Below are 24,905 nucleotides of genomic sequence, written 5' to 3'. Positions count from 1 at the left end.
ACCCAGTCCATTCTGAAGGAGATCAGCCCTGGGATTTCTTTGGAAGGAATGATGCTAAAGCTGAAACTCTAGTACTTTGGCCACCTCATGCGAAGAGTTGACTCATTGGAAAAGACTCTGATGCTGGGAGGGATTGGGGGCAGGAGGAGAAGGGGACGACAGAGGATGAGATGGCTGGATGGCATCACTGATTCGATGGACATGAGTCTGAGTGAACTCCAGGAGTTGGTGATGGACAGGGAGGCCTGGCGTGCTGCGATTCACGGGGTTGCAAAGAGTCGGACACGACTGAGTGACTGATCTGGTTCTCAAGATTAATTTTATCTGTGTTTAAACAGATAAACTTCTAAATCACAAATGTGGCTCAGTTGGACTTGCACTGAAATTCAGTATTTGGAGGATAAAAAAGCATTGTCTACCAAAAAAAAAAACCACTTTAAATACAAACGTATGTGTGTATGGCTCTGATAAGAACATAAGTAACTTTACAGCAGTCCTGGGAAACTCAGGTTTCCGCAGCCCCTCCCACCCGTGCCCTGCTCTCCCAACAGGCTGCTGGTGCACCTGCTGGCGTACATCCGAGCTGGGGCACCGGGGTTTCAGAGAGGCCCACACCACCAACTATCGGTCCTCAGGGACCACAAGGAACATGGTGAACTCAACCAGCTCACTGATAACACAGCACAAATTTAACAGGGACCTTAAAGGGAGACAGACCACCTCTCTGTGAAGGGCCGGAGCCTAAGTATTTCAGACTGTGCAGGCAACCCCGCAACTCAGCTGCTGCAGCCCTGAAGCTGGCGCTGAGCACCCCTAATCGAGCAGGCGTGGTTGTGGCCCAGTGAGATTTTACTGATGGACACCCATAGATTGAAGCATTTTTCTTTTGACTTTTTTCAACCATTTAAAAACCTAACAACTGTGCTTACCTCCCAGACCACAGAAAACTGGGCAACGGGCAGGTTGTGGCCTGCAGGCCAGTCTGCTGGCCCCGTCTTAGCCCAAGACACCAAGAAGAGGGACTTGCCAGCAGCCCAGCGGTTAGGACCCTGAGTTTCAATGCTGAGGTCTCAGGTTCAATCCCTGGTCAGGGAACGAAGATCCCAAAAGCAGCATGGTCAAAAATAAAGACACCAACAAGAACAAACAAATTTCTCCTAAAACCAAGAATTCAGAGCATATTAGGAATGAACACTCCATATCAGGACCACAGCCATGGCACCCCACCACCCCTGCAGGTACACCCTCTCTCCGCCAACCGAGTCGGATGGGGGACCGGGGGTACAGGTTGAGTGTGTGTCTGTGCGTGTGCGCACGCATGCACTGTGGGGCGGGGCAGGGGGTGGTCCCTGATGTCCCGTGGGAAGCAACCCTGAGAGGTTTACAAACAGTATTGTTTCCAGATCAGCGTTTAAATTAAAACAAGGCACTAAGGAACAATCTGACGCCTCTCAGGTTTTGATACACGAGACGACCTGTGTCCAACGCCCATGAAACACCCTCACACCACAGATACGTCTTTCTTCAAACCAAAAGGTAAACGTTTCAATCACAAAGAGCACACTCATCGTACACGGTTCTGCTCAATATATTTTGAAATCAGTTCCATGTGTTGCTGGTCAATTTTCCAGAAGCTGCAAAAAAACTCATCTTTATTGATCAGGAATTAGCACACAGCTGGCTTTCCTGCTCTGCTGCACGTGCACAAAGTCCAGATCAAAATCAAACATACACATCACCAGTCACCTCCCTGCGGAGTGAGTGAGTGTCCTGCTGGGGCACCCAGTTCTCACACGTCCGTGAACGGGTCTGTCTCCACCAACGCTGGCAACGAGCTCTCCTCGCTCCACATGGCCTGAGCACCGGCAGCCAGTATTTATTCCTCTTGGGCTAACAGCCCATGGGGCACACGTCTGCCTGCTGGACAGCGTGGCAGACCATCCAGAAGGGCAAGCGGAGAACAGCGTGGGTATCCACTGCACTGCTGGAAAGACGTCGGCCTCCAGACTCCCGACAGGAAGCCCGCTGCGCTGCAGGACGAGCAGGAAGGACGAACGCCAGGCCCACAGGCGATCACCCTCCAAGGGGAAGGGAAGTGCTGGGTGTACTTACTACTCTCGCACAGCATCTCCAGTGACGCTGACCCCGTGGCACAGCTTTGGGGACAGAAAGTTCTAGGGTCCATGGTCCCGTCCAGCTGTCCGGCACAGCCCCAGGGCTCCGCTGAGCCGGGATGGACCTCGCCGCCGCCCAGCCCAAGTCAGGGAGCTGCGAGTGGGAGGGGAGAGGGCAGCCCTGTGCCTCCCCGATGGGCACCCTGAGTGCTAGGACGAGCAGCCCTGCGCCAACTCCCCTGCCCTCATCTTCTTGGTCGGCCCGTTGGGCCCGGGCGGCGGGGCCTGGCGCCGCTTCTTCTCCAGCTGCTGCTGCAGCCGCTCCTCCTTCTTCTTCAGGTAAGTGGTCATGTTGTCACAGGTGGCCTTGTAGAGGCTGCTGAAGCCACTGTCCACGCCGGCACAGCCTGTGCAGGAGGGATGAAACCGGGTGCCAGGGGTGACGCCAGGCGTGAGTGCGGATGGGGACTCAGGGCTCTGCCTCGAAGGGGGGTCTGGCGGACCCTCCTGCAGCAGGGAATGAACTCGGCCACCACCCAGGTCTTGTGGACCTTGGGGCCTCCTCGGGCACGGCCCCCAGAATGCCCACGTCCTGACGGCCACGCCTGGCTGCACCGAGGACTCGCTTTTCACAGGACATGGGGTCCCTGGGAGACCAGGTGCAGGGGCTGTGGCTGCATCTTGTTGGCACCCGACCCGGGGTGTCCTCTGGCCAAAGCAAAGGGGAGACACGCGGCCCCAGTTCAGCAACCTGCAGGGACCTGAACCCTGCCAACCAAGTGGCCCAGATGTAGGCCCCACTGAGGTTAACCTGAGACCAGGGCAGCACTTCTCTAAAGGGACCGACCAGCCCTGCCTCACAGCACTCGCCTGCCCTGCAAGGGACACACACCCCACAGGCCCCACATCCTCACCCCAAGAAGCAGACCCTTGCTGGGTACTGCGCTCTAGGACCCGCTGTGGCCGCAGCGGAACGTGACCCTGGAAAAGCAGGCCAAAGACGAGTGCTCACCTTCCAACATGGCCCAGTTCACGCGAACGTGAGCACAGACCCTCCTCAACTCGGCACTTTCAGGAGCAGACTGAGGAGATGAACAGAAAGCTTTCATCAGAGAGAGGACAGAAACCCCCAGGCTGCGGCACAGGCACGGGAAAGCCCTGCCCTCCACACCCCCAGGAGGCAGCGAGGCCGTCCACCCAGCCCGTTCAGCACAGCAGTGACCACAGCTTGTCACACAGAGCCGGGGACACACACTGCCGCCTCACCAAGGGTGACTCTAAAGGTGCCTGGAGCCTGCAGGCACAGGCCAGGGGCACTGACTCACCCCTACCCTTCAGATAAAAACACCCAAACGAGCCGCTGGGCGGCCCTGAGCGCTCGACAAAGACACGCAAGTGTGCAGAGAGCTCTGTGAGCGTCCCCTGCCCCTCACCATGGTGCCCAGCGAGCCACAGGCCAGCCGGGGGGTGACACACAGGCCCACCCCAGCCACCTGCGAGGACAGGGCCCCTCGGCGTCCAGTGGACCCAAGGTGCAAGACTGTGCTAAGGCTGCAAGTGTAAAAGGTACCCACCCAGGACCCCCCAGCTGTGGGCTCTTTTCCTAAAGAGACGTGTGACCAGGACAGTCACAGGGAAAGGGTAGCAACGACAGCAACAGCCCCCAAAACACCAGTGTAGACACAGGACACTGGAGAACCTGGCAGGCACCCCAGCTTCCTGTTCCCCCCGAACCCTGGGACACAGCCTCTAGCATGGATGTAATCAGGCTGAAAGGGGTTGCAGCCGTCTCCCCTCTTCCCAGCTTGGGGCATAGCAGGGTCCAGCCCCCTTACCTGCCACTGGCCGCCCACGGGCCTGTAGAGCACAAGAGGGTCCTCCCGGCAGTCTTGCAGGACCCACAGCCCGTGGCCCTCCTCAAAGGCGGCGTCCCACACCCGGTGCTGGAAAGTCAGCAGCTGCCTTGGAACCAGCTGTCGCTGGGCAGCATCCAGCTGGAAGATGTAGACCACGGGCAGCCTGCCAGGAGAGAGGGGATGGTGAGGACAGTGTCCGTGGCCCAAGGGGTGCTCGGCCCACCAATGTCTCAGCTGCCACCTGATGACTCCCCGAGCACCCAGCCACTCTTGCGTCCCTGCCCCCAGGAGCTGTGACCTCACCAAGGTTTCCGTCCTTAAGTCCTGGAACAGCTAATTACACAGCCAGGACGAAACCACACAGAGACAGCTGCTCCACCCACTGAGCAATGCATGGACCGAGTGGTGAGCTCAGCCCCCCACCCCCAGCCCAGGCAGCATTTTACCCTCTAATCCTGCATCTTCCTTTCTAACATGAGCTCAGATGCTGACCCCAGGGTGCTCGTCAGGACAGGTGAGAATGTAGGAGGCCCCCCAACCCCCTTCCCAGCACGTGGACAATGCTCAGGAGGGCACAGCTGGGCGATCGTGCTCCCCACACCTGTCTCATCTGCACTGCAGCCCCCGGGGTCTCCCGTGCTGAGCTGGGCCCTACCACAGCTGACCGTTAGCTGGGGTTCCACCTGCACAACAGGCCAGCCAGAGGCCAGGGCTGCCTTCACGTTGGCAGGTACCAGCAGCAAGTGAGATGCTGGCATACAGGAAGGAACCCGCCCCTGCTGCAGCAGAGGGGCTGGGAGAGTCGAGGTCACTGCAGGGCGAGGCCAAGCCAGAGACCCCTTTGTCATCCCCCAGCTTCCTCCCACCCTCACAGGCCTGCAGGAACCAAGAGCGACGCCCTATCCACGTGGGCTCACCCGTCACACGAGAGCGCCACGCAGTCCTCCTGGCTCCAGTAAGTGATCCTGGACACGGCAAACCTCTGGAAGGAAAAGCAGCAGCCTCAGTGACATCAGCTGGCCAGGACTGGACTCCAGCTGCCCTGCTCTAACTTCGGGCATCACTGCAGGACGGACAGTCCCCGTGTGTGGTCCACCACAGCAAGAGAAGACCCTGCAGGACTCTCCAGACCCCAGGGAGGGCACAGTTCACAGGCAGCTCTGACACATGGGCCTCACGGAGCCTCTGCAGCATCTCTAAGGCCAATGGAATTGGTCAAAAAGGAGGGCAGAGAGCACACAGGAAGAAAAGAGGGGATTATAACTATGGACAGTATGTACGTGAGCATCCACAGGTCCTGGCAGAGGAAGCCCCTGGGGTCAGAGCCAGGAGGAGCGGAAGGGACATGGCGGGCCACACACAGCTCTCAGAGCAGGGTAGGGGGCGGCCCCGGGCTCATACAGGTGCAGCCAGGCCCGGCATCAGGAACTGCTCGCTCCAGTCCCCTCTGTGCCCTGCCTCTCCTCACCATCTGGGGGTGTCAGGAGGTTGAGGAGGGCACGGATGTGAAGAAGGCAGCAGAACACACAGGCCTCTGTTTGCCACGGCTCCAGCGGGGGCACCATGGCAGCAGAAACCCAAGGGGGAGTCTGCACTGACAGCAAGAAACTTCTTCAACGTAAAAGGAATTTTTTCCACAGGATCGCAGCAGCTAGAGAGGCCCTGAGACAAACATGTGGGGTTACCTTGTCACTCCAGGGCTCCGTGGGCTCCTGCAGGCTGGTCAGGGGACAACAGTGTAACTCGCGGCCACTTCGGTACTCCCAGAGCCTCAGGGTGCAGTCCTGCAGACACCAGGGACATTAGCGCCCCGTGGGGCATCCAGGCTTCACCAGGTCATGGGGATGATAACACAGAGGCAGCGGCCAGCGCACCTCTCCCCCTTAAAGGCTTTTTGCTTAGTGACAACTGTGCAAAGCACCACACAGACCAGTAAGAACACACAAAGGACCCCACACAGCTAAATGGGCAAGGACACAAGGCACCCTGTCGTGCTAGGGGTCACAGACGAGGCCTGCTGCGCTCGGGCTGGGACTGCGGTGCACACACGCGTGCACACACACAGTTCCATCAACGAGCGTGCATCCGCACAGGGAGAAACATGTGAGGCTCATGAGCACTGAGAACTGTCCACGTTACTGCTCAGGAATGGGTGCAAAGAGGGCGTCCATTTGTTACCCATGAGAGTGTCAACTGGTACAGCCTGATGTGAGCTCCAAAAATAACATAAATGCAAAAAAAGTGTTTACCAGGAACAAGACAAGTGTGCCCATTTCTAGTCACCACAGTACTGGAAGCCCTAGCCAGAGCAATCAGACAAGAAAAAACAAGGAATCCAACTGGAAAGGAAGAAGTAAAACTGCTACTGCTTGCAGACATCGTGGTTTTATTTACAGAAAACCCTAAAGACTCCAGCAGAAAACTACCAGAAATAATAAATGAATAAAGTTTCAGGGTACAAAATCAATGCTCAAAACTCTGCTGAGTTTTGAAACAACAAAGTAAAAGAGAAAAATTAAGAAAACAACCCCACACACAATTGTATCAAGCATAAAATACCCAGGAATAAATTTAACCAGGGAAGTATAAGGCCTGTACTCAGAAAAGTATAAGACAAAGAAACCAAAGACATGAACCAATGGAAAGATATTTGTGCTCATAGACTGGAAGAGTTAACACTGTGAAAATGTCCATCATTAACTAAAACAGCTGAAGATTTAATCCAACCCCTATCAAAATCCCAATGACATTTTCCACAGACATTAAACAACAACAACCACAAAAAATCCTAAAATGTATATGAAAATCACAAAAGACCTGAAGAGCCAAAGTAATCTTGAGGAAGAATAATAAAGGGGAAGGGTGTCACACTCCCTGATTTGAGCTACACTGTAAAACTACAATGATCAAAACAGTATGGTAATGGCAGAAAGGCAGGCACACGTATCAATGGGACAGAACTGAAAGCCCAGAAACAAACGCAGGCACAGACGAACAATCTACAGCAAAGAAGCGAAGAACAGACAACAGAGAAAGGACAGTCTCTTCAATAAAGTGTGGAGAAAACAGGCATGAGCAGAAGGAAAACACCGCACCACAATCTCACACCATGCAGAAAAACGAACTTAAAATGGATTACAAACAAATGTAAGACCCGAAGCCATAAGAAAACACAGGCAGTATGCTCTCTGACACTGGTCTCGGCAAGATCTTTCCAAATAAAATTCCTCAGGTAAAGGAAACAGAAGCAAAAATAAATGAAACGAGGTCAAAAAAGCTTCTGCACAGCAAAAGAAACGACCAACAGAAGCACCACCAAACAAACGGGAGAAGATATTTGCAAATCATACATCTGATAAGTGGTTAATGGCCAAAGTCGACAAGGAACTCATACAACTCAACAACAGCCACCTTTCAACCTTTACAGACGGGAAGAGGATACGAACAGACATCCTGCTAAATACAGACATATGAACGGCCAGCATGCACAGGAAAAGACACCCCACATCCCCAGTCATAAGGGAAATGAGATCAAAACCACAGTGAGATAGCACCCACGTCTGCCAGAAGGGCTGCCGTGGGAAAGACAACAAATGTCAAATGTCGGTGAAGATGTAGAGAGAAGGGGCCCCGTACACTGATGGCGGGAATGTAAATTGGTGCAGCCGCTGTGGAAAACCCTATGGAGGTCTCGCAAGAAATCAGACCTACCAAATGATCCAGCGATTTCACTCCTGAGGAGAAAACAAAAACACTACTTTGAAAAGATGTACGCACCCTTATGTTCACTGCTGCATTATTTACAATAGCCAAGGCATGGAAGCTAAGAGCCCATCAACAGACGAAAGTGGCGCACACGCGAACATCACCCAACCATAAAAAAGGAATGAAATCTTGCCATTTGCAACAAAACCATGGATAGACCTAGAGGGTATCATGTCAAGTAAATTAAGTCTGGTGGAGAAAAACAAACGCCATATGATTTCACTCATTAAGTAGGATATAAAAATAAACCAAACAAAAACACACACACCGATATACAACGAACAGAGTAGTGGTGACCAAAGGGGAAGGCACGATGAGTGAAGGGGTTCAACTGGATTGTACTGCAGTGCACAGAAACTAAACTGCTGGTGTGAGCACACTGTAGAGTGTGCAGAAGTCAAAATACAACGCTGTGCACGTGAAACGCAGGTGTTATAAACTATTACCTCAATAAAGTAAAAAAGAGAGAGTAATGTTAAGAAATATCTGCTACAACACTTATCATACGATGGCAGGATACAAAATCAAACATCTACGGAGAAGGGCCAGATGGTGAGTGAGATGGAGCCGGGTGCACACTGGCATCCGACGAGGCCTGGTGCCCAACTCTGACACCCGGGCACCAGACATCGAGGAAAACTCGAAAGATGAGCAACACGCCAGTGGGGGTTGGGGGACACACACAGGAAAATCCCTTAAAAACCCCACACGTCACACCACCTCAGGGAGTGCAAAGGTCTGCAGGCAGGATGCAAGAACAGGGCTGTGAAGAATGTTCCAAGGACGAGAGCAGAAACTAACACTCCTGCAGGAAGACAGAGTAGAACGGGGAGCAGGAACACACGAAAAGAAATGCAAAAGGAAAGACAGGATGAGACGACGGGCCAGTGCCCGCCTGATACAGCTTCCAGGCAAAGTGGGGTGAGGTGGCTCCAGAGGCAGGAACCCAAAACCCCCAGGTGTGCAGACCTGAGACTCAGAAGGAAAAGGGCCACGGACTGTGCAGCCATTTTCAGGGGCCCCTGAGAGCCCCCCTCACCCTGCTCCTTCGTTCTTCACACTATGGGGTGAGAAGGCCCCCAAACGCATCCAGAGAGAAGGGTGATCAGACCACACACAGGGGACCCAGACTCAACAGCCTCGGACTTCAGAAAACAAGCAGCTGGGCAAAAACCAAGCAAACTGAACACCAGAGGGAGAAAACCCTAGAGCTCGACCACCTGACCTGCAGGGAAACACTGGACAGAGACCCATCCACCCGCCCGACCACTGAGAGGTGGGGGCGGGCAGGCCCCCAGGATGGCCAGTGCCAGAACTACTGCGTCTCTTTGAAAAGGAAAAGAAGCACGATGCTGGACGTGGTAAAGCTGAGCAAGCAGACCAAAGGCGCCGGTCAGTACATGTCTCTATGCATGTGAGCACTTTCCTTTATTATCAGAGGCTCACAACAAAACCCCCAGAAGCTGGCTACCACTGGGAACTCTGGCACGTTTATTTTCCTCTTTACTCTCACAGGACCATGCGTAGCTTTCAAGAACAGGACAAGAGAACAGAAAAGTAAAAACCTGAGAGAAACCACGTGTGGAGAAAGAAACAGGACTTGGTCGCCACCCGGAAGGCCTGCCCGTCGGGGGTCCACGAGGCGCCCCGAGTCCTCCCCAGGCCCCCAAGGTACAGAAAACGCTAAAGGGGTGGAGAGGCAAAGATGAAAGGCTGTGCGCAGAGCTTCTGAAGAGAAAGCAAGACTCAGACCTGCACCTCAGCCAAGTGCTGCTTAGCGATCCCGAGAGGAAGGTGCCCCCTGTCACCCAGCTGTTAAGCCTTCAGGCCCCGGCTCCCGGGACTGGGCAGCCGGCCAAGTGCACGGCCTCTCCACGCGCTCACACGCCACAGAAGGGTCAGGGAGAAGGGCCAAGCGCATCGGCACCGGGACAGAACCAGGTCCTTCTAGGATTCAGAAAGGACCGTCTACCAAACTCGTTAACTGAGATCACGATGCTGGAAGGACCCCTCGGACCAGAATCCACGCACTGCTGTTCCAGCACAGCGCACACACACGTGCACACACGCACACAGCCTGAAGCAGGGAGCAAGCCAGTCGGCTCTACAGGGAGCCACAAGCACCACCTAGTGGACGGCCACTCAAGAAAAGCACACGCCGACCTCACACCACAGCTGGGAGCCCAAGACAGGCTCCTCACAGCGGGCCCACCCCACCTGGGGCACCCACGCCCCGCCTCCAGCCACCGGGGGTGCACGGGGGAGCGGAGCACTTACCCCGGAGGACGACAAGAGCAGCTCGGGGTGGTTGGGCACCACGAAGATGCGGCTCACGAACCTACAGGGAGAAGCAGAGGGTGAGCTGGGCTGCTGTGGCTCCGTGCAGCCCATATCCTTGGACCTGGACCTCAAGAGAAACCACGAGGAGCAACGTGACCATGTGCGGAGCGTGCGTATCACTCCGGTGGGCTTGCTAGGAAGGCCCCAGAGGGCCCGCCTGCTCAGAAGCTGCCCCAGGGCACACACTTTAGTGGAGTCCGAGACACCAGGGTGACGTGCCAGCATGGCTGAGGGGGAGCGGCACCACTGACCACCAGCCAGTCGCACCCACTGCGCCGCACCCAAGCAGCCCACTCCCCGAGACCAGCCCCCAGCCCGGGAGGGGCGAAGCTGCCTGCTGTGTTCCCATCTGTAACATGATCTACCACTCGGGTGCCCGGGGACCCCTGGACAAGGAGGGACCCCCATGGCTCCCTACAGTCCCCCTCCCAGCCACCTGGAGCCTCACCCTGGCCTGGGCCAGTCCTCCTCCCCAGGACCGCCTTCCCCAAAGGCCCTCCAAAAGGAACAAAAGTACGTGCTGAACTTGGCCTGTGTTTATCGCAACAGCGTGACCATGACATCGGGTATGGGCTGCCTCAACATCTCAACAGAAAATGGGCGGAAACTGCAGTTTCCAGGGCCTTAACCAAGAGCGACAACTGGTCATTTACTCACTGAAACACCCACTGAGCACGTACTGCGTGCCAGGCACCGTGCCAAGGGCTGCAGACAGCAAGGCGCAGACCTGACGAAGACCCCGCCCCCAGGAGGCAGGGGGCTGGGTGGGGTGGGGAGAGACAGGCCCAGGCCATAAGGAGCCCCTGGGGGTCAGCACCGGCTCGGAACGACCCATCCAGCCCCAACGCGAGCCACCTTTGCCAGTAACCCCACTTTTAATAAACAGACTCAGGTAAGATTAATTCTAACACTAGGTTTTTGCCTTAACTCAGCATTCCCAAAGTGTTACATCTCCACCGCATCAATGTAACAAATTAATGACAAGCTGTTTTTACACTGTTCTTTCATTTGGAATCCCCTGTTCACACTAATGGCACACCTCACTTCACACTTGGGTGGCTCGTGGCTCTGAACTTGACAGCAAAGGCTGAGAATAAAGAACAGCAGGGGGTTTGGGGGGCAGGCGTTCACATGGGGGGTCCTGAGAGCAGAGGAATGAAGGAGGGGCCAAGCCACAGGAAGAACATGCCCAGAGGCGAGAAGACCAAGGATAAAGGCCCTGAGGCAGAGTGTGCCCGCTGAGGCAGGCGGATTCAGCAGAGACCGGGGTGGGGGGGTGGGGGTGGCAGGTCATAGGAGTGACTCCTCTCTGAGGATGACTACAAGACAGAATACACTCACAAACCCAGCAAGCAGCGACCTTCTTCAAGGCCATTCAAAACCAAGGAGACAGGAGCAAGCTGAGAACCGAAGCACCCACCAGTCCCTCCTCCGCCTCATTACAACGCTTGGGCCAACTCTACTGCTGTCCCTGCCTGCAGACTGCCATCAGCCACGTGCCTGAGAAGGACGACAGTCTGCAGAAACGCCTCCTGCAGGTCAGCATCAAAGCCCACTGCCTGAACGGGCGTGCGGGGGCCGGAAGACACCTGCCCGGACGAGGGAAACGACTGACGCGTGTTCCTCGCCCCTGACACCCACCCCCACTGACCGTGGGCCACTGCCTGGGGCTGTCGGGCCGTCGACCCTGAGTAAGGACGTGCCTTCCAGAAACAAGCCTTGAGCCGTGTGGAAACCACGGGTGACCCTAACTGACCAGAGTGGCTGTCAGGGGAAGGGCCTCCTGCAGTCAGCAAGGTCAGCCTGCCTGCAGTGACGGCGAGCTGGGGACCGAGACCTGGATGCTACCCAAAAACCTCCAGCCAACAGGTTCTGAATGGGCAGGGAGGTTCTGAAAGTTCTGAAGGCCCTGGTATCAGAGGGTGAGCTGGACTAGGGTCTCGTGAGGCAGCAGGCCAGGCGCTAAGGCCAGTCGCCTCCTCCCGGGGTGGGTGCCTCCTGCTTCAGCACCGGCCTCCCCAGTCAAGAGCCAGAGCTTCCCTCTGCAGGGCATGGGGGACTCACTCGGTGTGCCCCAGGCAGAAGGACTCGATGCTGTGCGGAGCTGCGGCCCAGCTCACCCGGATCTTCTCATCCCGGTCAGCGGTGAGGACAAAGCGGTCGTCGGGACTCACGGCCTGTGCACGAGGTGAGAAGGGGCAGACCCAGTGGTCAGCACGCTGGCTCCCACCCTACTTCCCCAGGTCTGAGCTCAGGTGTCCAAGGGCCTCGGCTGTATCTGGATGCCCGGCCTCGTCCACTCCCATCTTCCCACCCAGTCACTTTTCTCTCCTTCGTGTGTCTGCATGTCCAGCCATTCACCAGGTCCGTACCCGCCTTCCCTGCAGGGCCCCACACCAGCCCAGCCACCACCCCGCTGCAGCCCAGCCCTCACGGGCCTCTCAGTGCCTGTGGGGTGGGGGGCAGCTCCTGGCTGGGGGACTGGAGGACATCTGCTCTCCCCACACCCCTCCTCCTCGACTAGACCACCCAGCCGCCCCCTAACTTGACTGCCCTCCTTCACCCTGCTTCACCTTCTGAAACCTTGCCCCCGCAGCCCCTATGCCCAGGTCCGCAGGGCTGCCCCTGCCACAGCAGAGCCCACACCCGCCCGCTCCTCACCCTGATCCCGACCGTAGCCAGTGAACCCACTGCACACACACCACATCCAGCAGCATTGACAGGTGTCCGAGTTCAAGCCTGCCGCCCCCGTGCGGCTCCAGCACCGAGAAGGAATACACATCGCCAGACTTGTCCGCCACCAGGATCTTCTCCTCAGAGGCCGTGAAGGTCAGCGCCGTGCACCTCCTCACCACGGTCCTAAAAGGCCAGAGACGCCCACGGTCGGCCTACAGGGGTCGGCACCAGGGCCACCGCTGACCTGCAAGCCACCTGACTAGCGGCTCCTGTCACGTGGCAGTTACCAAAAACATACAGCAACTGTGAGGATGGAAACAGAGCCAGTGCCTCAGACAAATCTACTTTTATGATGCTGTTTCTTCTCAAAATGTACTAATGGTAAGATCAGGATGGTGAGTATCTAAGTGTCCAACCCTCTCAATTGGCCTTGTGTTTAAAGACTGTCCTGGTAGAATGCTCCCTGGCCTCTTTGTACAAGGTGACAAGGCCAGTTTCCTAAACACTAAACGTGCTCTGGGCCGCAATCCAAACCACGGAGGACGCCCCTGCCCTCTGGCTTCCCACGCACCCTCTGCTGGCGTTGCCGCCTGGACCAGGACCCTACAAGCGCTGCTTGTGCACAGCATCCGAGGACAGGAGGGTCTGCTTGTGCACAGCATCCGAGGACAGGAGGGTCCAACACAAGAGTGACCCTCCCCTGAGGGCGCATCCCAGATCCAAACCGCGCCCCACTGGCTCCCAGCACAAACCCCTGATCCGCGAGAGCCATGAGGTGTGTCACGCCCACGAGCTGGTTCAGGAAGAAAACCAGAGCTGTGCCAACACAGGCCGACCGCCCACTGCCCGTCCTGGGCCGGGGGTCATGGTATTCCTTCCTGCTGTCATTTTCCACTGTTTCTACTGAGAGGTATCTTACATGAGACAGGAGCCATGCCACCGCTTCACACACAAACACCTGCCATCTATCTATACATAAGGCTTCATCACAGAAGAGCTGGCCCCAGCTCTGTCATCACCAAGGGCTGCCAGGGACCCAGTGCCCCCATAAAGAGCTGATATCTGGGCTTCCCTGGTGGTCTGCTGGTTAAGAATTTGCCTTGCAACCCAAGGGACATGGGTTCTATCCCTGGTCCAGGAAGATCCCACATGTCTCAGAGCAACTGAGCCTGAGAACCACCAATTGCTGAAGCCCAAATGCCTCTGGAGCTCATGCTCTGCAACAAGAAAAGCCCCTGCAGTGAGAAGCTCACGCACTGCGAGTAGAGTAGCCCCTGCTCACCAAAACTAGAGAAAGCCCGCGTGCAGCAATGAAGACCCAGCTCAGCCAAATAAAAATTTTTTTTAAGTAAAAGAAAAACAGCTGGCATCTATCCTGGCTCACAGCAGCTAGGACCCCAAGTGTCAGCTTGAGACATAAACTGAAGCTTAAAGGAACTACATTCCCCCCAAAGGGACCATCAGACCCCTGCCTGCCTCTTGGGAGAAGGATGAGGGGGCCGAGAATTGAGCAGGAGGCCCCACCTGGCCCAGGGGTGCTGCCAGGGGCTTGGCAGTCGCTGGACCATCTCCGCTCCTCGGTGCCAGTGCAGCCCCTCGAGGAGGCATAATGGAATCAACTCGGGGAAAACAATGACAGAAAAAGGTAATTAGACTCCAGGCAGGATTAATCAGAATCCGCAGAGCTGATAAGCAGTTTCAAGGAGCCCAGGCACAGCCCCAGAGGGGGTTGGGGGGAGACACATGACACAGCACCCTAGGGGGCACCGGCCCAGGACAGCCTCCAGCAGTAACGGGCTTGAGTCCCAAGAAGCTCATCCACCCAGGGAGGAAGTGACCCTTCCAAAGCTGGTCCACTCCCCATGGCAGCCCCTCATCCGCATAGCTGCGGGACGCCATACCTCCTCCGGTCCTTCGCCAGCCAGGGGCTTCCAGCTTTTCAGGCTAAACGCATCCTGACACCAATTCCAGGATGCAGCTGAGCTGCACGGACGGGGTTTGGAAGTTAAGGTTCAAGGGCATCAGCTCGCAGGTGGGGGACAGGTCATCAAATAGGACTGTCCGGCGGGCTGGCCATGCCACCCCAACAGGAGGAATCTTGGGGGCACCATTTTCAGTCTCTGTGGGGACTGCAGTCTCAGCACTTTTCCTGCCTCCACCGAGTCACTGGGTTCATAGCCCAGGACCCTCTTCTCAGGCCCCCCCAGGCAACCTGGGCCCCTCTTCCTTGCCAGGGCCAGAGAAAGGGCCCACTGGAGCCAGCTCTGAGCTTCAAAGGCCCTGGCTGGTCAAATGTGGATCAACTGGATGTCAGATGTACCAAGGGTGGGTGTTGTTCTGAGGGGTCCATCAGATCCCAATGGGGCTTGTGCCCCAAAGGTAAAGCGCCCCCTCCAGGATGATGTCCGCTGGGACTGTCCTCTCTACGGTGATAAAACTAATCCTGCTCCCTTTCTCCAAACGCTTCTTCACCAGTAACAGAGGGAAGGCGCTGAGCTCCAGGGAAATGCATGGAAGGAGCTGAAGTTCACCCTGGCCCCGCCCTAGGCCCCACCCCTTACCCAGCAATCAATAAGACAGAGCTCCTGGAGTTTGGAATCTGGTTCCTCAACATCATAAAGTTACATCACCTGTCTTCTCAACCACCTACTGCAAGCACCTCCTACCCAAGGTTTCTCTGCTGATATCAACTTCAAAGCCAGAAGCAAACATACAAGAAAAGCACCAGGTACCGAGACCACTAAGGTCTACAGCCCATGTTATTCAGGTCTCCTATGGAGAGAACCCGGGACATGGGACCTTCCCCTCAGCCCACACCCTCGGGGAGAGACCCGGGCGTGCTCACAGCGACCAAGAACCCCCGCCCTGCCCTGCACTCAAGGGGTCTCACCTAAACTCCCTCATTAACAAGCCCAGTGCCACACGTACCCCTCCTCCCTCCCTCCTCAGACTCTTGTAGAACAGCCAGGGCACCCATGAGCCAGGACGCTCACCCTCTCGAGGGGTAGGAGCTCCACAGGACCCAGGACTGTGGCAGGTTGCGTGGACACTCCTGTGAGTGAGTCGCCACCCGCGGACGCACACAGAAGGGAGAGTCCCCTCACGCGCTCGCCTTCTAGCAAGTGCAGGACTGCTGCCTACGAGCGAGCGCAAGCTCGCCTCCAACTCGCACTCCTCTCGAGAAGCAGGCCTGCATGTGGCCCCACACCTCCCCAAGTGGTCAGTCTTCCAACGAGGGACCCGAGGGTCAAGAGCCCAAAGAGTGGGCACAGCCCCTGTGGTGAAGACTCACCCTCGTCCATAGAGAGGCAGGGCCTGTAGCCTCATGGCCTCAGGAGGTGATCTTAGGGGGACTCCAAGTTCCAGGGGCAGAAACAAATGGTGACGAAACTGTTGCCAGGGAAAGGCAGGTGACATGCTCTCCCATTTACACTGAGCCCCAGCCTTTCAGAGACTCGAGCAAGTGCACCGTCTTAAAAAACTCACCAAGTTAAAACTGTGGCCCAGGTGCCTTACCTTACACAAAGCCCCCAACACTCTCCAGGGCTGGAGAAACAACACTGTTTGGAAGCAGAATGGCCCTGTGGCCAGGAGCACAAACTCTGTAGTTAGACCAGAACAGGGCCCAGCTGAGCTGAGTGACTGCTGGCCAGGGAGCGTGGGTGAGAACAATGCCCCCGCCCCACTCACCGGCCTGCCATGAGACTTAAACCAGCTAATACCAGCCCAGCACTCAGAACAGCGCCTGCCACAGCACCTGCCATGGCTGGGACAGCGTGCTAACTACCGACACTACGGCTGCTATCACGACTGTTACCGGCATGCAAGTGTAAGCTGTGCGTTCAACATCGTTAACAGTTCAACGTTAGCATTTCATACCTGACACTCAGACATTGCCATGGGTTTGTACGGAAAAGAATCAGACGCTTACTGTCATCAGTTAAAACAAAATAGCTGCCAGACTTGGAGAAGGTGGACGCCAGAACGGTGTCACTCCCCTGATCCACGGGCTGTCCGTCCTCCCTGAGGAAGAGAGGAGACAGGTCAGGCCTTACCTGAGCTACTGAAGCTGTGCCATTCAGGCTGGTCCTGTGTGATTATAATACGATCAGATGTAAGAAGTGCAAAGAGGTTCGTGTAGTCTGGATACAAGACATATAGAGGGACATGGAGAAGACCAAGACCACTCTAATTTTAAGGAGTAGAGCTAATACACAAAAGTCTCTCAGCATACACACCAGGATTCCATGGGCTAAGCTGGAAAGACCCTCAGAGATCCTATGGACCAGTCCCCTCAAGGACATGAACTAATCCACAACTAGAGGCAGGGGTCAAATCATAAAAAAAGTGGATCCCAAGTCCAATTCTTCTAAAGAAAACCACCATACAGAATGACCAAACAAACCTATGGTTACCAGAGGGGAAAAGGGGTGAGAAAGGGATATAATGGGAGATTGGGACTGACATATATACACTACTAGAGGAGATCCGTCCTGGGTGTTCATTGGAAGGACTGATGCTGAAGCTGAAACTCCAGTACTCTGGCCACCTCATGCGAAGAGTTGACTCACTGGAAAAGACCCTGATGCTGGGAGGGATTGGGGGCAGGAGGAGAAGGGGACGACAGAGGATGAGATGGCTGGATGGCATCACTGACTATATGGACATGAGTCTGGGTAAACTCCAGGAGTTGGTGATGGACAGGGAGGTCTGGTGTGCTGCGATTCATGGGGTAGCAAAGAGTCGGACACGACTGAGAGACTGAACTGAACTGATATATAAAACAGTTAACTAATAAGGACCTATTATATAGCGTAGGGAACTCTACTCAATACTCTGTGATGACCTGTATGGGAAAAGAATCTAAAGACGAGTGGAGATTTTATATACATACACACACACACACACACACACACACACACACGTAACTGATTCACTTTGTTGTGCACCCAAAACACAACGTTATAAATCAACTATACTCCAATTAAAAACATTTTTTAAAGACTATTTTCTTTTTTCAATTAGCTATTTGATACACCTGCTTTCAATGCATTTAAAATTCCTTGTTATTTCAAAGTACCAATAAAACAGTTAATTACTGACAGAAACTAAAGTATTTTTTAAAGTTCTCATATTCTTAATGCCTAGTCTGAAAGTCAATAGCACATTTCTCTCTGGAGGTGGTCTCTGGTTTATCCACACAGCTGGGTAACAGAAATGAAGAATTCAGCAAATAAAACAACAATTTACTTCTTAGACTAAACAGTCCCATTATTCAAACTGCCAGTCAGCCCCGATGAGGCTTCCCCACCATCTCACCCTTTATTTTCTTGGGACTTCTTTTCTGCAGCGCTGCAATCATATATGAAGAGGCTGTCGCCATCACTAAAGAAAAATAACAGCAATATTTTAAATGAAGTACTTTGTTCATTACAATGCTCACTTAAAAAAAAAAACCTGAATCAAAAAAATATTTGCATCCTCAGTAAGGATTTTCTCCACAAGAACTTGTCTCCATAACTATTTCAGGGAACAGCTAAGGAGCTTTAATTTGCCGAACTTAATTGTATCTACTACACATAACTGTCATGGTCTGTCCATAAAAATCAGTTAAGTGAAATAAATGAGGACAAAAACTCAACAGGAACATACCATTCTTTAACAACTAGAAAATCAGCGCATGATGGCTATGTTACTCAGTTTTCAGTGAGCCTGATGCACCCAAGTTTAAAACTTGGGGTACTTGTTTAGAAAAATGTCTTATCTGCCCCCAGAAAAGCTCCAGTGCCTGCCAAGCGCTTACCAGTATAGAAGCCACCCACTTTCCCTACAAGGCCCTAAGCCTCCCTACTCCAATGCCTGGCACAAAGACATCCCAAACAAATTTACAGCCTTTAAAGTGACTGCAGCCAGACTCTTTTCTCATATGGAGCACTGCAGTGTAGGATGAGCAGCAGTCGTCCAAGTCAGAAACCTTGCCAGCCAGCCACTAGGTTTCCTCAAAAGGTGTGAACTGAATCAACCAGATGGAGTCTAATTTTCTCATCTCTCACTGTGTCAAGTGCTAGATTTCATAAGGCTCTAAAATAAAATAAACCTGGGACAACAGGTTTGTGAATTTGTGAAATCTACACTTAACATCTTTTTGAATCTCTGAAACCAAACTCTGAACAAAGAACACAGCGCACATTTACATTTAACAGACACACTGTCTCAAGTTTGGGAGAATCAAAACTACGCTGGGAAAGGAAATACAGGGCCGAAACTGGCCACTGCTAATATTCAAGAGGTTCCTGGATCAAGACTAGTCGACCAACAAACATAAAAATTCCGGGACGATAAGGGGCGTGAAATTAGAGAAAGCAAAAGGACGACCTTATAAAGGGCCACTAGGGAGAAAACGGTTGTGGTTCTGGGGATACCCTCCAGCAAGGAGGTGTCAGGTAAGACCCTCGCCCCGAAAGGCAAGCAAAGCGGGGTCAGGGGATGTGGACGGGGATGAGGAAGCAGGCAGCGACGCAGAGGGAAGCGAGTGCAGGAGCACGATAAACATGGTCCCCTGGAGTAAACCCTTCTCCCCAAGAGAGGCCAAGAGCTGTCTTCCTCCCACGCCCCAGAGAAGTGCGTCCCCCGGACCCCGCAGAGCCCGGAAGTGTCTGGAGCGGAACCGGCAAAGAATGCCTCAGGCCCGCCGCTGAGAGCACGGGGCCCTAGGCAGGTGTTGGGAGAAGGGCAGGGAGAGCGGACATTCCGCAGCGCAGGCACGCAGCCGGGCTCAAGTGGCACCGGAGAGCTCACGGGGAGCAGCGGGAATCCCTAGGGTCACCCCACGGCAGGTGCAGCCCTGGCGGGACGGGAGAACAGGAATTTCAAGGCCCTGGCGCACGACCGCAACCTGGCCTTCTGCTCCAGAACGACCCCTCACCTGCTCGAAGTGGAGGTAGCCAGCAACCGGCTACCGCCCCGAACCACCAGCGCATGCCCGCACAGAGCCAGCCCCGCAGAACTCGCCATGTGCCCGCCCAACGCGCCTCCACCCACGTGCGCCGTCCAGCGCCTCTTCCGGCCCGCGCTAGAGAGTGACGTCAGGCGTAGACGCCGCGAGGTGACGTCATCTGGAATCGCCCCCGCGCGCGAGCCGGTGGCGGGCATGCGCAGAAGGTGTTCTCTCCCTGCATTCGGCAATTCGGCGTTCGCGCCTTTTGGAGTCGGTTGCTGATCAGTTTTGTCCGAAGGGAATCCGCTTGCTTGTTTAGTGTTCGTTTCTTCCTCCAGACTGCAGAGAGCCAGTTCTGGATCTTTCTCGCGCTGTGGCTAGGCGACTTGGCCGGTCTGGTACCTGCTTGGTCCTTCAAGAACTGAGAGGGTCTGAGTTCGCATCTAGGTCCCGAACGTGGTGTCTGAGGAGGGCGCAGAACTGAAGCCGCCGGATGGAAGCTGAGCCAGACACACCCGAAGAGCAAAACTGCTATTTTTCAACACAAGATAGGGCTCTTTTCCAGTGTTCTTAATTCTCACGAGTGGCACCACCAGCACCAGTTTGCCGGATGCTTTCTTGGGACTCTCCACCCCCATCATCCACATTGGTCATCTGATCGCGGAAATCCCCCTAGACGCTGCTCCTCCCCGTGTCCATGGCCTCCGCCGCGACACAGACCAGAGCAACCCTTCTGCTCTCTGTTCTCACGTCCGCGCTTGCCCCCACCCCCATCCCCGCAGATCCACACTGCATACTAAACACAGAGAGACATTTCAGAGCACAGTTTCAATCACCTCATCCTCCTGCTTAAAATCAACAAGTGGCTTCTCATTGTTCTCGGTACAGAAAACAAATCCTGATCTTGCACTATGAGACTGCATGTTGTCTGGCTCCATTTCCTACTAGGTCTGCTTCATTCTCAGTGCTCTAAACATGACTGTCGTTCAGGTTCGTTGGCACAGTGATAATAGCAACCACAAGACCTTAGCACACGCTAGTCTTTTCACCTGAAACATTCTCTCCACACCCCATCTCTATGCTCCTAGTTAATTCCAGACACCCAGTTTCACTCCAGTGGAGTTAACACTTAATCAAGGAAGCCTTTCATTGTTTATATGCACTACACCCATGATAATCTGCTTAATATCTTGTCTCTAGACTACAAATGCCATGAAGGCAGGGACTGATGCTGACTCAATTGGCAGGTTGCCAGTGCACCAGCTTGCACCACAAATCTTGAATGAAGTCAGTGCTTGATCAATATTTGCTAAGTAAATAAATGGAACAACTAATTGTCTTATGTGTGCTAAGTTGTGTCTGACTCTTTCTGATGCCATGGACTGTAGCCAGAGAGGTTCCTCTGTCCATGGGATTTCCCAGGCAAGAATACTGGAGTGGGTTGCCATTTCCTTCTCCAGAGATCTTCTGGACCCAGGGATTGAACCCACATCTCCTTCGTTGCAGGCAGATTCTTTACCACTGAGCCACCAGGGAAGCCCAGTTGTCTTAAAGGATCAGCTATTTCTGAATTAAGTGAAGGAATCATGATAGGCATGAGGCATAGAAAACTATGACCGATTCAAATCCCACCTCTGGATTGATTCAAGTTTGAATTTACACACAGACTTAAAGGTGGCTGTTGTTGACAAAGCAAAATGCTTGAGGAAAGCCAGTCTTCCTGAAAGGCAGTACGGCAAAAGGAGCTTGTACCCTTTCGGACTGTGTTTTTCTCTGGTTATATGTACAAGAGTAGAATTGCAGGATGATATGGTAGCTCTGTTTTTAGTTTTTTAAGGAACCTCTGTACTATTCTCACACCCCAGTGTTCACTGCAGCAATGTTTACAATAGCTAGACATGGAAGCAGCTTAAATGTCCATCAACAGAAGAATGGATAGACAAGATGTGGTACATATACACAATGGAATATTATTAAGCCATTAAAAAGAACAACATAATGCCATTTGAAGCAACATGGATGGATCTAGAGATGAGTGAAGTAAGTCAGAGAAAGATAATATATTATGATATCACTTATATGTGGAATCCTTAAAAAATAATACAAATGAACTTATACAAAACAAAACCAAACTTCTAGACTTAGAGAATGAACTTATGGTTACCAGGCGGGGAGGGTGGGGAGAGGGAAAGTTAGGGAGTTTGGCGTTGACGTGTACACACTGCTACATTAAAAATGGATAACCAACAAGAATCTACTGTATAGCACCAGGAACTCTGCTCAATATTATATAACAACCTAAATGGGAAAGGAATTTGAAAAAGAATACATACAGGTTATAACAGAATCACTTTGCTGTACACCTGAAAGTAAAACAACACTGTTAAGCAACTATACTTCAATATAAAATTAAAAGTTTTACAAAATAAAATATTTTATAAAAGGGGAGGGGGCTTTCATGGAGACAGAAGATGGAAGAGAGTCTGTGTATCACAGAACAGAGAACACAAGGGCTGGAGGAAGGGAAGAGAAGGAGAGGCAGGAACAAACCAGAGAGCAATAAAGAGACCATTGCAAGGGAGTTTCAGTGAGGGGTTGACACCAGGCAGTAACCACAGGAAGCAAGAGACTTCACAGTGTTGCTGAAAATGAATCTGCTATAAACATCCTTTCTATTCAGCTAACCTAGGCTTCACAGTGAAAGTCCGTGGCCTGGGGTATTTTTCAGGCATGCAAGTGAATTTACAGTTTCTCTTCTGGGTGGGATAACAATACCAAGACCAGAGACGGCCAGTCAGTCATCACCAGGCTCACAAGCAAATTAAACTTTTCTTACAACTATGGCTTACATCTTCCTAAATGTTCTATAACACATATTCTTAAAAATACAATTAAATGTCATTTGCATACTTAAACTGATAGTGAAGCTTCATTATCTTCATGTTATAGGCTACAACCTATAGAAATTAGAAATTATTACAGTTTTATGGAGCTACAGTATAACTGGAGACCAAACTTTAAGAGGAATTCTGCATTATATCAGAAGACTCAGAGCATGTATAAATGAAAACTTAAAGATCTGTGCTTGACCATCAGAAGTGAACAAAACTTAATCATTATGATCTTTTTGAGATGATAAATCACTTGCATCACACTTTGAATTTGAATAGTATCAATACTTGTGCCAATAAGACTTATTTTTCTCAAGATTTTCTAAGTCAAATTTCATAAACTATACCTACTTTTTCATTTTCAGTTCAGTTCAGTTGCTCAGTCATGTACAACACTTTGTGACCCCATGGACTGCAGCACGCCAGGCTTCCCTGTCCATCATCACTCCCGGGGCTTGCTTAAACTCATGTCCATTGAGTCGGTGATGCCATCCAACCATCTCATCCTCTGTCGTCCCCTTCTCCTCCTGCCTTCAGTCTTTCCCAGCATCAGGGTCTTTTCTAATGAGTCAGTTATTTGCATCAGCTGGCCAAAGGATTGAAGCTTCAGCTTCAGCATCAGTCCTTCCAATAAATATAAAGGACTGATTTCCTTTAGAATTGATTGGTTTGGTCCCCTTGATGTTCAAGGGACAAGCAAGAGTCTTCTTCAACATCACAGTTCAAAAGCATCAATTCTTCAGCGCTCAGCTTTCTTTATGGTCCAATTCCCACATCCACACATGACTACTGGAAAAACCATAGCTTTGACTATACGGACCTTTGACAGCAAAGTAATGTCTCTGCTTTTTAATATGCTGTCTAGGTTTGTCATAGATTTTCTTCCAGGGAGCAAGTGTCTATTAATTTCATGGCTGCAGTGATTTTGGAGCCCAAGAAAATAAAGTCTCACTGTTTCCTCATCTATTTGCCATGAAGTGATGGGACCAGATGACATGATCTTAGTTTCTTAATGTAGTTGTCAGCCAATTTTTTCACTCTCCTCTTTCACTTTCATCAAGAGGCTCTTCAGTTCCTCGTTCCTCTTCGCTTTCTGCCATAAGGGTGGTGTCATCTGCATATCTGAGGTTATTGATATTTCTCCTGGCAATCTTGATTCCAGCTTGTGCTTCATCCACTCTGGCATTTTGCATGATGTACTCTATATATAAGTTAAATAAGGTGACAATATACGGCCTTGACGTACTCCTTTCCCAATTTGGAAACAGTCTGTTGTTCCATGCCCACTTCTAACTGTTGCTTCTTGACCTACATACAGGTTTCTCAGGAGGCAGGTAAGGTGGTCAGGTATTCCCATCTCTTGAAGCATTTTCCACAGTTTGTTGTGATTTACACAGTCAAGAGCTTTGGCATAGTCAATGAAGCAGAGGTAGATATTTTTCTGGAATTCTCTGGCTTTTTCTATGATCCAGTGGATGTTGGCAATTTGATCTCTGGTTCCTCTGCCTTTTCTAAATCCAGGACATCTGAAAGTTGAAGCCTCACTTGGAGAATTTTGAGCATGACTTTACAGTATGTGAGATTAATGCAATTGTGCAGTAGTTTGAATATTCTTCAGCACTGCCTTTCTTTGGGATTGGAATGAAAACTTACCTTCCCCAGTCCTGTGGCCACTGCTGAGTTTTCCAAATTTGCTGGCATATTGAGTGCAGCACTTTCACAGCATCATCTTTTAGGATTTGAAATAGCTCCACTGGAATTCCATCACCTCCAATAGCTTTGTTCATAATGATGCTTCCTAAGGCCCACTTGACTTCGCACTCCAGGATGTCTGGCTCTAGGTGATGGATCACATCATCTCGGTTATGTGGGTCATTAAGATCTTTTTTGTATAGTTCTTCTGTGCATTCTTGCCACCTCTTCTTAATATCTTCTGCTTGTTAGGTCCATACTTTTTAATTTTAATCAAGTCTAAATTGAGATGTTTTTCAGCTTATTTTTATTTTCACATTATTTTCTTTTTCATCTCTTATGGTGCTACTTATATTTATTTTGTTGTATGCTATCTGATGTTAATGTGTGTCTATAAGGGTACTGTTTTAAGTGGCTTTTGTCATTATTGCTCTTATATATAAGTAAACTATAATTTTCATCATTAATATGATGCCTGGATATTTTACTATCTAACTTTTCTAGCATATTACCCAAAACTCACTACTCAAATTTCACTTCTGGATAATTTGGCTTTTTTTTTAAATTAATTTCTTAATGTGGCTAAATTATAACCAAGCTTTACTTCTCTGAAATTTATAAAACAATGAGGGCA

The 24,905-nt window shown here is 52.1% G+C and overlaps 1 protein-coding gene across 5 annotated transcripts; it reads right to left on the bottom strand.

Moving 5' to 3' along the window:
• Positions 1–1,572: 1,572 nt before the first annotated feature.
• WDR4 (WDR4 tRNA N7-guanosine methyltransferase non-catalytic subunit) lies at positions 1,573–22,951 on the bottom strand. 5 transcript variants are annotated; one of them, XR_015140982.1, is made up of 11 exons: positions 19,677–21,017; positions 18,071–18,136; positions 16,631–16,774; positions 12,778–12,934; positions 12,140–12,252; positions 10,013–10,073; positions 5,656–5,754; positions 4,888–5,166; positions 3,950–4,133; positions 3,127–3,196; positions 1,573–2,521 (listed from the first exon to the last, which is right to left on the bottom strand). XR_015140982.1 is itself a non-coding variant. In XM_086337121.1 (11 exons), the coding sequence occupies exons 1-11, from the start codon at positions 22,936–22,938 to the stop codon at positions 2,325–2,327; spliced, it is 1,164 nt and encodes a 387-aa protein (XP_086193247.1). In that variant the 5' UTR covers positions 22,939–22,951; the 3' UTR covers positions 1,573–2,324. The 5 variants fall into 5 exon arrangements, 4 of the variants coding, with proteins under 4 accessions (XP_086193247.1, XP_086193167.1, XP_086193457.1 ...); XM_086337121.1 differs by lacking the exon at positions 19,677–21,017 and adding an exon at positions 22,931–22,951 and having other exon boundaries at positions 4,888–4,952; XM_086337041.1 differs by having other exon boundaries at positions 4,888–4,952.
• Positions 22,952–24,905: the final 1,954 nt, after the last annotated feature.

The sequence above is a fragment of the Bos grunniens genome, chromosome 1 (genome assembly GCF_055505025.1).
Source record: "Bos grunniens cultivar Pamir isolate PY7600 chromosome 1, Bosgru_T2T1.0, whole genome shotgun sequence".
Classification (NCBI taxonomy): Eukaryota; Metazoa; Chordata; class Mammalia; order Artiodactyla; family Bovidae; genus Bos; species Bos grunniens.
The sequence above is the reverse complement of the archived record's forward strand: the minus strand, read 5'-3'. Positions and strand labels throughout refer to the sequence as shown.

Bases quoted from the DNA above. Each gene is read 5' to 3' on its own strand.
- WDR4 (XM_086337041.1), bottom strand. From the start codon at position 19,903: ATGCCCGCCACCGGCTCGCGCGCGGGGGCGATTCCAGATGACGTCACC. The intron at 16,775-18,070 runs GTGAGATGGTGG...TCTCTTCCTCAG, and splicing joins AAGTCCCAAGAAAATAAAGG to GGAGGACGGACAGCCCGTGG. The intron at 3,197-3,949 runs GTAAGGGGGCTG...TCATCTCCTCAG, and splicing joins CCGTGGGCGGCCAGTGGCAG to TCTGCTCCTGAAAGTGCCGA.